Source organism: Canis lupus, chromosome 4 (genome assembly GCF_003254725.2).
Source record: "Canis lupus dingo isolate Sandy chromosome 4, ASM325472v2, whole genome shotgun sequence".
Lineage (NCBI taxonomy): Eukaryota > Metazoa > Chordata > Mammalia > Carnivora > Canidae > Canis > Canis lupus.
This window is the reverse complement of record NC_064246.1, coordinates 24,307,197-24,323,402: the sequence shown is the minus strand read 5'-3', so window position 1 is coordinate 24,323,402 and position 16,206 is coordinate 24,307,197. Positions and strand designations below refer to the sequence as shown.

At 37.0% G+C, this 16,206-nt stretch overlaps 1 protein-coding gene across 4 annotated transcripts in view; it reads left to right on the top strand.

The window, feature by feature from the left end:
- The window catches only part of ANXA7 (annexin A7), a 32,380-nt gene extending 16,706 nt beyond the window's left edge, over nt 1-15,674 (top strand). For all 4 annotated transcript variants that reach the window (XM_025434359.3, XM_049108801.1, XM_025434358.3 and 1 more), the window contains 7 exons: nt 179-273; nt 3,971-4,084; nt 4,455-4,625; nt 6,690-6,860; nt 6,940-7,015; nt 8,558-8,670; nt 10,873-15,674. In XM_025434359.3, the coding sequence (XP_025290144.1) occupies nt 179-273; nt 3,971-4,084; nt 4,455-4,625; nt 6,690-6,860; nt 6,940-7,015; nt 8,558-8,670; nt 10,873-10,995 (863 nt within the window). In that variant the 3' untranslated portion in view covers nt 10,996-15,674. The remainder of the gene's footprint in view (nt 1-178; nt 274-3,970; nt 4,085-4,454; nt 4,626-6,689; nt 6,861-6,939; nt 7,016-8,557; nt 8,671-10,872) is intronic.
- Nucleotides 15,675-16,206: the final 532 nt, after the last annotated feature.

The following is a 16,206-nucleotide window of genomic DNA, read 5'->3' as shown; positions in this document are numbered from 1 at the left end:
TGAGTGGTTGAATCTAAAGTAAAAATAGGCTTAATATTATAAATCAAATTTATGTGCCTGTGCACATACCTCAATTTAATCTGTCACCAGGCACCTTATAAACATCTAAGAGATGTCCTCAAGGAATACCCAGTACAGAATTCATCTTTACTTAATTAAACATGTATGGTTCTTCCAGGGACAGATGAACAGGCAATTGTGGACGTTGTGGCCAACCGTTCCAATGATCAGAGGCAAAAAATTAAAGCAGCTTTTAAGACCATGTATGGCAAGGTATATATATTTTTTTCTTTTCTGGCCACAAACAGTGGCCTGTAGACTCTTCATTTTTGTCGGATTGGATACTATCTTTTTATTAGTGCTAGTGGTATAAAGTAGAGACAGCTAGATTTCAGAGACTCCCAGAGTGGTGTGTTCACTATTTATCTCTCTTAAAAGCCTTTCTAATTCTGGAGTAGTCCTTGATCTCATAATCATACTTCATACTATGTCTGATATGTGATGGATGCTCAGTAGAAAATAGATTGTGGCCACAATAGTATAATTGATAATAAATTTATATATAAAATAGAAAAATAGTATAATAGAGAAATAGTTTGGTTCTCAGTCTTCTCTTTATAGTGGGATTCAAGGACTTACTATACAGCCCCTCCTATTTTTGGTGTTTGGGATCCTCTTCCACTCTTCTCTCTCCCTCTAAATATATCCTCATTATGATTGCATGGAACTTTTTGCCATTCTTGCAATTCCCTGCACACATCATGGTCTTTTATATTTCTATGCTTGGTATACATTGTTTTCTTGGCCTAGAACACCTTTTCCTCTTTTTCTTCATGCCAAACAGCTTCTTCCAGATTTACCTTAAATCAGCTACTCTGAAATTTCTTTGATTTCTCTGGGCAGGTTTTTGCTGCTGCTTTCTCTGTGGCTGAGTAGCATTTTATAAAACCTCTGCTATAACTGATCAATCGCACTGCCCACTCCCTGAACCCATGAGCTCCCCTCAGGTAAACCATGCCATATTCATATGTGCGTTTTTAGCTCCAAGTACAGGAATAATAATAAATAGCCACTTAATAAATATTTGCTGACTGGATGATCAGTGACAAAATCCAGCAAGATTCTGTGGCTAAATAGTGTTATTGCTTCTTAGACATAAAGGGTAGGCCAGGTAGCATTGTTTTTCCATTTAGATAGGAATCCTAGCATTTCCTGACATTCTCTGGATCCAGTTTACTTTTCTCAGAATGGGAGTAAAGTTTCATTGGTTTGTCCCACTTCACCTGATCTGCTCTGCCTTATTCTTGCTGCCTGGCCCAGGTCCACTTCTTTAGTCTTAAAGCTGATTAAGTGATACAAATTCTTGATTTCCTCAGGGTTCAACATCAGGCTTGCTTCTCGAAGAAAAGTATTTTCCATATTATGAATCTCTTTAGTTCATATATAACCTGTGCTATGCTCTCCTAAATTTTTTCCTATATCATTAAAACTAAATTCACAGGGTGTTTTTTTTTTTTTTTTTTTTTTTTTAACCCTCAGCCACCTTTTCTCTTGGCTTCCTATTAATTAATACAAATATCATTTGTTGTGGAGTTCTTGATTCCACATTCTTCTTTATCAATTAGAATCAATGATTCAACCTTAGCTGGAACATCATAATCCCATTTCAAACCTAAGAACACATGCAGAATATGAATATTTGCCCTCTACATAAATGTGTCTTTTGTGGCTTACTTGGAATTTTTTTTTTTTTTTTTTTTAAGAAAAATTCCACAGTGGGGATCCCTGGGTGGCTCAGCGGTTTAGCACCTGCCTTTGGTCCAGGGCGCAATCCTGGAGTCCCGGGATCGAGTCCCACGTCAGGCTCCCGGCATGGAGCCTGCTTCTCCCTCCTCCTGTGTCTCTGTCTCTCTCTCCCTCTCTCTCTATCAAAAAAAAATAAATAAATCTTTAAAAAAAGAAAAATTCCACAGATAATTTTAATGCATAGCCAAGACTGGGAATCATGTTTCTTTTTCTCATCTGTGTTCCTCCCTCTTGCCTGAAATATCTTTCTTCTTCCTCTTTGCCTGCTAATTTTTACATACTCTTCAGGGTCTGGGCTAGGAGCTTTCTCTAAGTTCTCTGGCCCACTTTTAACTTCTCCTGTTCCAGCTTTTTCTGCTGTTTATTTATGTCACTTACTCATCTGGTGCTGGAGTTGCCTTATATTATCTCTTTTTAGATGTTTATCTTTCCAAATAAGAACACAGTAGAATAGGAACAGTATCTTATACTAAGTAAATATCTGTTTATCATTTTGTTATATTCTTTATTTCACGTGTCTTTTTTTTTTTTAAGATTTTATTTATTTATTCATCAGGGACACAGAGAGAGAGAGAGAAAGAGACAGACACAGGCAGAGGGAGAAGCAAGCTCCATGCAGGGAGCCTGACATGGGACTCGATCCCGGGACTCCAGGATCACGCCCTGGGCCAAAGGCAGGCGCTAAACCACTGAGCCACCCAGGGATCCCCTCACGTGTCTGTTTTTGTACCTGGTATAGTGGTAGAAGGATAGTAGGTATCTATTAAGTGCTTATTGGTAGGGACACCTGGGTGGCTCTACGGTTAAGTATCTGCCTTCAGCTCAGAGCATGATCCCGGGGTCTGGGATCCAGTCCCACATCAGGCTCCTTGTGGGGAGCGTGTTTCTCTCTCTGCCTATGTCTCTGTGTCTCTCATGAATTAATAAATAAAATCTTTTTTTTTAAGTGCTTATTGGTAGACGAATAAAATATGTCTGCTTGAGGGGCACCTGGATTGCTCAGTCAGTTAAGTGGCTGACTCTTGACTTCTGCTCAGGTCACAGTCTCAGGATCCTGGGATTGAGCCCCAAGTTGGGCCTTGAAATGTTGGCAGGGATGTAGAGAAAGGGGAACCCTCTTACACTGTTGGTGGGAATGCAAAACTAGTATGGCCAGTCTGGAAAACAGTATGGAATTTCCCATTTTTCCCTCAAAAAGTTTAAAATAGAGCTACCCTACAACCCAGCAATTGCACTATTAGGTATTCTCCAAAGGATACAAATGTGATGTAGTGACTCCAAGGGGCACCTGAACCCCAGTGTTTATAGCAACAATGTCCACGATAGCCAAAATATGGAAGGAGCCTAGATGTCCATTGATGGATAAATGGATAAAGAAGATGTGGAGTGTTTGTGTATATATGTATATATACAGTGGAGTATTGGCCATCAAAAAGAATGAAACCTTAACATTTGCAATGACATGAATGGAACTAGAAGGTCAATCAGAGAAAGGCAAATACCATATGATTTCATTCATATGTAGACTTTTTAAAAAAGGTATTCATGAGAGACAGAGAGAGAGGCAGAGACATAGGCAGAGGGAGAATGGGGAGCCTGATGTGGGACTCGATTCCAGGACCCCAGGATCATGACTTGAGCCAAAGGCAGATGCTCAACCACTGTACCACCCAGGTGCCCCACTCATATGTAGACTTTAAGAAACAGAACAGGTGAACATAGGTACAGGGAGGGCAAAATAAAATAAGATGAAATCAGAAAGGGAGTCAAACCATAGAAGACTCTAACTGTAGAAACAAACTGAGGGTTGCTCGAGGAGAGGCCCCCAGGGGGATGAACTGGGGTAACTGGGTGATGAACATTAAGAAAGGCATTTGATATAATGAGCACTGGGTGTTAGATGCAACTGATGAATCACTAAACTCTACCCCTGAAACTAGTAATACACTATGTTAATTAATTGATTTCAAATTAAAAAAAAATACATCTAAAGTGTAACAAACTTTAAATGTATATATTTACTTGTTTCTAGTATATGCTATTCAAATTTGAAATTTAGGTTTTCATAAAGCAATTTGATTCCGTTTTTCCATATTTTTCTTAAAAAATTTAAGCAAGAAATTTGGAGAGCACTCATACTTAGTTTGTATTTGTAATTAAACAGGATTTAATCAAAGACCTTAAATCAGAGTTAAGTGGAAATATGGAAGAACTGATCCTTGCCCTATTCATGCCATCTACATATTATGATGCCTGGAGTTTACGGAATGCAATGAAGGTACTGTATGTCATTTACTTTGCATATTTTATCCTATTTCAAATGTTAAACCCCACAAATTATGGCAGTTTTGAATGTACAGCTAAATCAATACATTATATCATATCATCTGAATATATAGAGCTTTTTAGGTCTGAAGGCCAAAGAAATATTTGATAGAATAGTAAGATTTAATTACTTCCAGTGATTTTTGTTTTTTTTTTTTTTTAATATTTTATTTATTTATAATAGACATAGAGAGGCAGAGACACAGGCAGAGGAAGAAGCAGGCTCCATGCCGGGAGCCCAACACGGGACTCGATCCCGGGACCCCAGGATCACACCCTGTGGTTTTCTTTTGTATAATTCTTCCTTTCTTCATTTCACATAGGGAGCAGGAACTCAGGAACGTGTATTGATTGAAATTTTGTGCACAAGAACAAATCAGGAAATCCGAGAGATTGTCAGATGTTATCAATCAGAATTTGGACGAGACCTTGAAAAGGACATTAGGTCAGACACATCAGGGCATTTTGAACGTTTACTTGTATCCATGTGCCAGGTGAGTATAGCATGAATATATGTTGATGGAACATTCTTTCTGCTATCAGTGAGCATTATTTACTCTTTTTAGTATTTAGCCTACTTGGAATGTTGCCATCTTTAGGAATTCTTAACACAGACTACAGTGTACACATTTCTTTGTAGTCACAATTTAGATTTATTATGCAGATCTGGCTTTTGTAAGAGATTAGAAATTAACCTCTTTAAAGGTATATGGAATCAGAAATCAAGTTGAGGCTCTGTATTTTAGGCTGGGAAGAATCTTGTACTTCTAAGCTTAGCATTGTACTGTCAGTTAAATTGGACCATCAGTTGAAAATATGCAGGACTGCCATGGAAGTGCTATAGGAGGTGGAAACTGTGAGGAGAGACAGAAGTGCAGAAACTTCTCACACTTCATAGTAATGTTGTGATTAGCACCATCCCTTATTCTGATTTGCCAGATGTGCTGGAGCAGTGACAGAAAACTCTCCAAATAGAGTATTTGGGATGATATTAAACACACAGAATGAGGTGATGGTTTATTTGAAGACCAGCATACTGGTTCAGTATCAGGAGTTATTGGCTATCCTGCTAGTCACAAGGTTGGACACTCTGGAGGGATCTGAAAATAGAGGCGGCTGTTCAGAGCAAAGGGAGATAGTTGCCAAGAACCGTGTGCAGCAGTTAGTGGATGTGGAAATGAGAAAATAAAGCAAATGGGTGGGAAGAAACTGAATTTCCCCACCGTGGAATAACAGAATAAGGGAGTAGATTAGCATTTAAAAACAATAACAAGACAACAAAAGCAGGAACAGAGACTTAACACTAAAAAATGATTATTAAGACTTTTTATGAGGTGCTGAGTCTCTTTATGCAGAATTCAAGGCCCAGCTACTTTACAAAGTAAAGGGACCTCTTACAGAGTGAGCAGAAGAATGGCTTCCCAGGAAAATGCTACTGGTGTTGTGTGTCTGAGTCCAAAGGCAGGCAGTCATCTGGGAAGCTTTTCCTGAACATCTTTTCATGTGCTCTCTTTAGTCTTCCATTTAGAGTATGCTTCTGCATATTTCTTCTGCCCAGTACTCCTCAGAATACAGCATCTCACCTTCAAGGAATACCTTTCCATTTTGTTCCTCAGACAGACACAGAGACTCTAGAGGGCAGCCTTTCCTTCTTTTGGGTTTGTGTTTCTATTTTTGAGAGAAACCAAATGCCCATATAAGCTTTACTCTCGTTCTGGCCTAGAGCTTCCTCTCTGGCTCTCTCCTTCCCCTTTCCAGGGAAGAGTTTGATACACAAATTGGCACAGTCCAGCATAACTGGAGTTATTTACAGCTTTTTCTAAAAAGCTTATGTGTCATTTTTATGTATTTAAAATAAAACTTACATATTAAGACTACACTTGACTAAAGGAAAGGAGATTCATGAAGCTTCCATATTACATATTCCCTCCCTTGATCTAAATCCTTTGAGGGCAGGGACCTTGTCTTTCTTTTGTCCCTACCACCTAGCACATCCTGTTGGTTCACTTTCTCTGAAGAACCCTGACTAATACAGCCTCACACAAAACAAGTGCCATATACTTTTTAGCTGCATGAATGAATACAAAGTGGAACTCAGTATACTGCATATTGATCTTAAATCCCAGCTAAGGAGGATTATAATTTCTTCATTTGAGTGAGAGTTTATATCTCCTAGTAGAGAAGTTTTTCTTTTTGTGTGGGGGAGGGGTTATATATGTGTGTGTGTGTGTGTGTGTGTGTGTATATATGTATATATGTATATAAATAATTTTTTACAGAAACTTTTCTGGTTTAACTGTCTTTAATGCCCCGAAAACCTCTCATTTTAATATAACCTCATTAAACCATGATCAAATATTATAAACTCCATAGTTGGTGGTATAATAAAGTACTAGTTACACTAGTATAGGTTCTTTGGAAATGAAGACATGCATGGCAAACTTTATGCATTAATCTCTAACAAATTGTCCCTTTAAGTCCAAAAGTGACTACATTGTTAAAAAATTTTTAATAGAGCTTGTATCATATTTTCCAATTCCTGCCTTCCTCTGTTGCAGGGAAATCGTGATGAGAACCAAAATGTTAACCACCAGTTGGCTCAGGAAGATGCTCAACGTCTCTATCAAGCTGGTGAGGGGAGACTTGGGACAGATGAATCTTGCTTTAACATGATTCTTGCCACAAGAAGCTTTCCTCAGCTGAAAGCTACTGTGGAGGCTTATTCCAGGGTATGAGCTTTTCTTTTAAAGGTTTGGTTTCAGTTTTAAGTTGTGAAAATATTTTAACCCTTGTACTTTTTGTTTGCAGGTGGCTAATCGAGATTTGCTAAGTAGTGTTGCCCGTGAATTTTCTGGAAATGTTGAAAGTGGTTTAAAGACTATCTGTAAGATACTTTTATGTTTTGCTTTTATTTTATTTGTAGATGAATGAGGCTTTGAATAGTTGTTACCATTAAGTGATAATTAATATAGCTATAGCCTCCTGGGAATCTGCTTAGGCAGAACTAATCCTATGTTTTTTATACAGTTCCCTATGAATGGTGGTGGTGTGATCAAAAAGGATTGTTTTGGAATTATTTGGTCTTTATTCTGTATGCCCTTCATGAGGACTAAGCAAGAATTACAGCAGATATAACATTTCCATTAAAGTGAATGGGAAAGCCCTAAAGAACTACAAGTGCCACCATAAAAAGCCTCATTTTGAGCTCCCAAAAAAACACCTTTAAAAAATATTTATTTATTTAACAAGAGAGCCTGAGCAGGGGGAAGGACAGAGGGAGAGGCAGACTCCCTACTGAGCAGGGAGCCCAATATGGGGCTCAATCCCAGGATCCTGGGATCATGACCTGAACTAAAGGCAGGTGCTTAACTGACTGAGACACCCAGGTGTCCCCACAAACCCCCCCCCCCTTTTTTTTTTTTAGTTTATTTATAATCTTTCCACCCAACATGTGGTTTGAACTCACAACTCCGAGATCAAGTCACATGCTCCACTGACTGAGCCAGCCAGTGCCCCCCCAAAAACTGATCTTTCAAATATTCAGTCCATTGAGACTCTTTTCCCTTTGAAATAAAAAACTCCAGTTTCTGGTGTTCTTTGAGATGTCCAAAGAAATGGAAATTTAATTCTTATGGAGAATATATGACTAAAGAGAGTTATTAGTAACACATTGTTATTAGTTGAGTGTGCTATAAATATTACTATAGTAATTGTAGTTAAAGCAATAATGTACAGTTAGTATATCTCTGCCATCTGCAGGAAGAGACTCTGCTAAGTTAATTTTCCAGAAAGAAAACGTATCAGACTTATTAACATTTTCAAATTTTGGCTCACATCTGTTTGTTTTTGTTTTTCTTTTTAAGATTTTATTTATTTATTTATTCATGAGAGAGAGGAGGCACAGACACAGGCAGAGAGATAAGCAGATTCCATGCAGGGGAGCCTGACGTGGGACTCCATCCCAGGACTCCAGGACCACACCCTGGACTGAAGGCAGTGCTAAAGCTAAACCACTAAGCCACCTGGGCTGCCCTCACATCTGTTTTTTATATTAGAATGTATCTCTTATCCTTCTGTCACCCAAATGATATATTTGACATCAAGAACTCAGATTTCAGTTATTATTTCTTTTACATAAGATATTACCAGGATTCAGTTGCTATGTATTTTTTCACTTGAAGGGGGGGAAAATGTAAGGAATCTAAGGTATTACATCGATGGAGGAAAAAATAATGGGATTTATTGGCTAAAGGGAATCCTCTAGAATGAAAGGTAACCTGTCTGACAGCTAGAAAGATAGATGGATGCTGAGAAAAATCAAGATTTCTGAGATGATAAGGATCAAAGGCGGCTAAAGGTGATAAATGAAGCTGGAGCATGGATACCTTTGTTAAGGCATCATGTGTAAAGTATCTCTAATTTGCAGTGCAATGTGCCCTCAACCGCCCCGCCTTCTTTGCTGAGAGGCTCTACTATTCTATGAAAGGTGCTGGCACAGATGACTCCACCCTGGTCAGGATTGTGGTCACTCGAAGTGAGGTGAGGCTGTCTTTTCTTGTCTGATCCTACTTGATTTTCTTTTTTTTTTTTTTTAAGATTTATTTATTTATTTGAGAGAGAAAGAGCACACAAATTGGGAGAGAGATGGAGGGGGAGAGAGCCTTTAAACCTCGTACTCCTCCTGAGTACGAACCCTTGCAGGGCTTGATCTCAGAATCCTAGGATTGTGACCTGGGCTGAAATCAAGAGTTAGGATGCTTAACTGACTGAGCCACCCAGGCACCCCTGATCTTACTTTATTTTGAATGTTCATTTCCTAAAAGTTCCTCAGCTGGTCATTAGGAATGGTGTTCAGAAAGAGCTCGCTTTAGCACTGCTAGTAGAAGCTGTGTAAAGTAGTGTTTATTCATCCTGTGCGAGAGGGTTGGGTTAGTGAAACAGACCACTGTGTCTCCGTATGTCCAGTGCCAAGAGATTTTCCTACTTGAGAAGGTCTGCAGAGAATACTGATGTATGCTAAGTTGGAAAAATGTTTATCTTTTTTATTTTGCTAATGTAAAAAGTTATATGAAAGATTAATCCTATTGGATACAAAAATTCTTGAAATTTAGCATGCCTTTTAATTATAAAACAAGTTTTAAAAATTTATCTTTTTCTCTTTACCTAAATATACCTCAAATGTTTTCCTTTCTTTGACTTTATATATTTATTGGACTTCTTTTTAAAAGAAAACATGCTACTAAATTAGAGTAGAGAAGGTAAATCATTTTTAAAAGATCACCATCATACAGTGTTTTTAAAAAACTTAATTTGTACTTAGACCTAAATTTTCTAAGCACAATCTTTTCTTTAAAGCATAAAATATACACAACCTAAAACTTAACATTTTAACCATTTAAAAGTATGCATTCCAGTGGCTTAAATTAAGTACATTCACATTGTTGTACAATCATTACCACCACAACTTTTTCACCTTGTAAAACTGAAAATCCATACTCATTATATAATCATTCACCATTCTCCTTTCTCCCCAGCCCCTGGCAACATTCTGCTTTCTCTTCCTATGAATTTGACTACTCTAGGTACCTTGGATAAATGGAATCATACAGTATTTATCCATTTGTGAGTGGCTTCTTTCACTTAGCATAACATTTTCAGTATTCATCCATGGTTGTAGCATGTGTCAGAATTTCTTTTTTAAGGCTAAATAATGTACCATTGTATGTATACACCACCATCTGTAGATGAATAAATCTGTCAATAGACACTAGGGTTGCTTTCACTTTTTAGCTATTGTAAACATAATTGTACATATATTTGCTTGAGTTCTTGCTTTCAAGTCCTTGTTTTTTCGTATGTGTATATACCTGGAAGTGGAACTGCTATATCATATATATGGTAGTTATATTTTAATTTTTTTGGGAGTCACCAAACCTTTTCTATAGCGGCTGCCCTGTTTTACATTCCTACCAGCAACGCACAAGGATTCTTGTCTCTCCACATCCTTGCAGACACTTGTTATTTTTTGTGTTTTTGAGAGTAACCATCCTATCAATTTTTTATGTGGTTTTTATTTATTTATTTGTTTATTTTTAAGATTTTATTTACTCATGAAAGACAGAGAGAGAGGCAGAGACCTAAGTAGGTTCCCTGTGGGGAGCCTGATGCAGGACTGGATCCCAGGATCCTTGGATCATGACCTGAGCCAAAGGCAGACGCTCAACCACTGAGCCACCCTGGTGTCCCTTTTTAATGGTTTTTAACTGACCAATATTTTGGGGATAATAGATGAAACTAGTACCACCCTTATTCATAGTATCTTTACACAACAGTGAATTAGCCCTTCCCTGGGTGATGCTAGCAGTGGTAAGAATGCTAGCTCTGAAATGTCAGTCACTTGGTGTTTTCCGCCCCCTCTGCTTTGATTTAGAATTAGGTTCTTTTCACTATTAAAGAATAATTCTGAGCAGCCCCGGTGGCGCAGCGGTTTGGTGCCGCCTGCAGCCTGGGGTGTGGTCCTGGAGACCCGGGATCGGGTCCCACGTTGGGCTCCCTGCATGGAGCCTGCTTCTCCCTCTGCCTGTGTTTCTGCCTCTTTCTCTCTCTCTGTCTATGAATAAATACATAAAATCTTTTAAAAAAATAAAATAAAAATAAATAAATAAAGAATAATTCCAATAAATATCAGTTTCCTTTTAACAGCTTTTTTCTAACATCAAAAATATCATCTCTTGCATGCAGATTGATCTTGTACAAATAAAACAGACGTTCAGTCAGATGTATCAGAAGACCCTGGGCACAATGATTGCAAGTGACACAAGTGGAGATTACCGAAAGCTTCTTCTGGCTATCGTGGGCCAGTAGGAGAGATTTTCTAAATAAATGAAGCATATCCTTCAATGACTTATCTGCATGCAGCAATATCAACCATCACCTAACCAAAAGAGCTTTTTACTAAGGACTGTGTCAGGGTATTGTGCTTGGTTTGCACATGTGGTTATTGCCTTAATTCTTTTTTTTTTTTTTTCCTCTACAATCAATGTGAAGCCATATCACAATGATGGTAGTAATAATGCAATGTTTATAAGGCATAATTTTCACTGTTCTTATTCTAATCAGAATCCCAAATTAAATAAAAATCACAAAAAAATAAATATCACAACAATCTCTAGTTCTGTGTAATAAAGCTGAATAAAAGAAAAAGTTGCTGAAAACTTTTAGTTTTCAAAAAGTTCCAAAGTTCACTAAGTTCCAAAACCTTAGTAGGTCCATTGGACAGTTATAGTTGGTAGTATGTCAAAACTGTATTACTTTTTTAAAGATTCAGCTCTTTAACCTATAAGAGTAATTTGCATCTTATTTTACATAAATTTTCATTCTATATTTATAAATGCTAAACTTTCACGTGGAAAAAGGATGAGTATTCCTGTAGCAACTTTTTAAAAGGGATTATATGTTTATATGCATAAATATAAATAATATATAGCCTACTTTTATGTCTACTAAAACTCCCTAATGATCTTTATTGGCCCTTGGTTTAAAAAAAAATAAGAAAAACTTTAAAAATTAGTTGCAATTTAATCATGATTCAAGAAAGTGAAGCTTGACATACAGGAGGTACTCAATTAGTGAATGAAACTTATAGTATCTCTGGGAAAATTGGATGCTAGCTCTTTGGAGTAGTAGTTCAGGAGCTCAGTTAATGATGTAGCCGTATCATTACAAAACTCGTTGGTTTATCCCCACTACTGAGTAATTACTTATTGAGTATATTGAGCATTATAATGGGTAGTCAGAAATACAAAAGGAGGTTTTAAATATCCTAAGGGTTCTAAACAAAAATTACGATACAAAAAATTGTAAATATTAGATTATAAATTCTGCTGAGGATGAGAACCCTATTCTTTGTGTGAAGCTCCCCAACACAAAGCAGAAATTTAATAGATTTGGCGAACGACTGTACTAAGAATTGAGAATAGTAAATATCAATTATAATTCAAAGAACATTAGTTTTGTGTAAATAGTAAGGGGCATGTAAGGTGGCATATGATACAACCTTACTCTAAGAGGTAGACCTGTGCTCGCTTCGGCAGCACATATACTAAGAGAGGTAGACCTATATGTACAACTGTAGAGACCTATGTACAACTGTACAACCTTACTCTAAGAGAGGTAGACCTATGTACAACATGGACAGGATAATGGGATGGATGTTAATTACTTTTTTATAGTTTTATTGAAAAAGTTCCAGTTTGATGTGGATTTTGAAAAAGTAACAGTGATGGGCTTTGGTAAATACCAGAAGTCAGGATAAGGTATTAAGGAAAGAAAAAGATAAGAGCAATATATTTTTAAACTTTGAAAATTGAGAAATAAGTCCTATACCATTCACCTTTTTAAAGTGTATGTACACTTCAGTGGTTCTTAGCATATTCACAAATTTCTGTGATGATCATCATAATCAATTTTGAGTATTTTCATCGTCCAAAAAGAAACATTAGGCCTACCAGTAGTCACTCCTCATTCTACTTCCTCTTGTCCATCTCCTAGCAATCACTAATCTTTCTGTTTCTATGAATTTGCCTATTTTGGACTTTTCATATGAATGGAATCATTTAGTATGTGGCCCTTTGTGTTTGGTTTCATTCAATTAGCATAGTGTTTTTAAGGTTCATCTGTGTTGTAGGTGAGTCAGTACTTCATTTTGTTTTATGGCTGAAGAGTCCACTATAAGGATATACATTTTTTTTTTTGTCCATGCATCAGTTGATGGGCATTTGGGTTGTTTTTACCTTTTGTCCATTATGATTAATGCTGCTGTGAACATTCATGTACAAGTTTTTGTGTGAACATGTGTTTTCAGTTCCCTTGGCTTTAGAACTAGGAGTGGAGTTGCTGGATCATAAAGTACCCTTATGTTTAACTTTTTGAGGATCTGCCAAACTATTTTCCAAAACAGCTGCACCATTTTACAGTCCTACCCCTCAGTGAACCCAGCTTCCAGTTTCTCTTCATCCTAACCCAACACTATCACTATCTCTTTGATTATAGCCATTCTAGTTGATGTGAAGTGACCTCTCCTTGTGGCTTTGATGTGCATTTTCTTAATGACTTATTTTCTTGTGCTTATTGGCTACTTGCATATCTTCTTTGGAAAAATGTCTTGACAAAAGTATTAGTACTTTGTCCATTTAAAAATTGGGTTATTTATCTCTGTATTACTGAGTTGTAAGGGTTATTTATATATTTTTATGGAAGACCCTTATCAGATATGATTTTTGTTCTCTATTCTTGTATGAAATTATCAGTTTAGGTGCAGCCACAAGAGGAGACACAGGAGAGGGTCAGGAAAACTATTATATTCAAACATCCTAGAGATAAGAGGTACTGCACTCACTGGGCCACATGGTAAAGATTCCAGGGCAGTCTGGAGGCCCAGGGGAATGCTTAGGCCATGATCTTTATTGGGGTTTCTGGAAAGGCAAAGCAGGACAGGATAAACAGTTCAGTATCAGCTAGTTTGAATAGTTTTGGTAGTATTTGGGCTAGTTGGGTAGTCTCTAATGTCCTCATAACTGGCCCTGGGATAATTAAGGCAGAATAATATAGCCTCCTGGGGTGAAGGCCTGATATAGGAGGTATGACTTTGGTTTGGTCAAAGGCATGCTCCTTGCTGGGACCTTTGCATTCTCTGTGAATGAGCTTACCAGGGAGGACGAAGTCACTTTCCAATCAGAAAAGTTTTTTAGGATAGAAAAACATAAACACAAAAAATGAATGATACAGCCACTAAATACAGATTTATAAATATTTTCTCCTATTCTGTGGATTGCCTTTTTACTTTTTAAAAAAATTTTTTAAGTAATCTATGCCCAACATGGTGTTCAAACTCAAAACCCCAAGATCAAGAGTTGCATGCCCTACTGACTGAGCCTACCAGATACTCCTTTTTTTTTGTTTTGTTTTTTTGTTTTTTTGTTCATTCATAGAGACACAGAGAGAGGTAGAGACACAGGCAGAGGGAGAAGCAGGCCTCATGCAGGGAGCCCAACGTGGGACCCAATCTGGGTCTCCAGGATCACACCCCAGGCTGCAGGCGGCACCAAACCACTGCGCCACTGGGGCTGCCCCAGATACTCCTTTTTAACTTTCTTGATGATCTCCTTTAATGCACAAAACTTTAAAATTCTGATGAAGTCCAATTTTTCTATTCTTTGGTCACTTGTGCTTTCAGTGTCATGTCAAAGAAATCGTTATCTAATTAATGAAGGCTTAACATGATTTACCCATATGTTGTCTTCTAAATTTATTATGGTGGTAGCTCTTATATTTAGGTCTTTGACATTTTTAGTTCATTTTTATATATGGTGAAGTAGGTGTCCAGTTTCTTCATTTTGCATATATGATTGCCCTATCATTATCTGTTGAAAAGATTGTTCTTTCCCCATTCAATGGTCATGGCACTCTTGCCAGAATTCATGGACCATAAATACAAAGTTTTATTTCTGAATTCTCAATTCCATTCCATTTGTCTATACATTTATCCTTATGCCTTGATTAAGCTATACTTAATTATTTGATAACTGTAACTTTGTATAAGTTAGAAATTGCGAGGTATAAGTCCTCCAGCTATGTTCTTTTTCAAGATTGTGTTGGCTATTTTGGCTCTTTTGCATTTCCATGCAAATTTTAGAATCAACTTGTTAATTTCTGCAAAAAATCCATCTGGGATGTTGATAGTGATGGTATTGACTCTAAGTCAACTTGAAGGTGAGCAAGCAATACATTTGATTGTATTATTGCATGCTATTGGCAATAAATTGACTGTAAATAATAGATTAGCTGATTAGAAAATGGTTTTGGAGTAACAAGAAAGGAATTTGTTGGGATAGTGAGTCATTTAGTGTGGAGGTCTTTGAAACCTTTGAATTCTTTTATCAGATATTAGAGCTTCTTTTTGCCCCCAATTTGGCTTATATATGCAGATGATTTAATTCTGACTCTCAGTACTGTTGTATTAAAGATGGTCTTTTCCATGTTTTATTATGAGGTTGATGTTTTCAATCAGTCAAAAAACATTTGAATGCCTTTCTTTGTAAGGACTATAGGAAATTCAGAGTGGCTACTGCTAAGCACTCCAGGAGAATAAAAGAACTACAACACAAGGTTTTGCCCTCAGGCCCTCTACAGTGTCATTGTCTCGTGACAATGATTAATTATGTTTAAGGAAGTGACACCTGTTACTTATCCTTTTTGCTGACGCATCATGAGTGATCTTGAACAGTTCCCAAGCAAAGATTTGCCCCTAACCCTCACTTATTAGGTAAAAAAATATTTCATGAGCAAGATAGGATGGCTGTCTCGATGCAAATTTACTCACAGCCCTCACCTGGGAAAAAAATTCAGAGAGCAATGCCTTATTCAATAGTTTCATAGGTCTACTTTTTTTTTTATTATTAAATATATACTGCAACCTTAAAAGATCTTAATTTTTATAATTTTAATATGTTTATAGCAGAAATAAAATTTATTTTTAAAATTTGGCTCTGGTAATTCTGTATCCTCATGTTTCCATGGACGTGGTATGTGTGTCATAACTTGTTTTGAAATAATTGCAAATGTACAGAAAAGTTGCCAAAAACAGTGCAAAGAATTTCCATGTCATTTTCACCCAGATTCTCATATAGTTAACATTTTATTGCTTCATTGCTCACTTTATATGTGTGTGCATATGCACATGCATACGTTCTTTTATTTTTTCTGGACATTTTGAGGGTTGACAGAGCAAACTATAGACATGATGTTCTATGACTCCTAAACACTCTGTTGTGTATTTTCCCCTAAATAGGGACAGTCTCGTACACAAAAACAACATTCCAAATCGGGAAATCAATTTTGGTACAGTACCATCCAATCCAAAGAGCCCATTCAAATTTTCCCGACAATGTCTCTTCTCTGGTCCAAAATACCAAATAGGAATACATTTTGCATTTAGTTGTCATGTATTTTCAGACTCCTTTAATTTGGAATAGTTCCCCATCTTTATGTCTGTAACAGTTTCAAAGAGTACAGCAT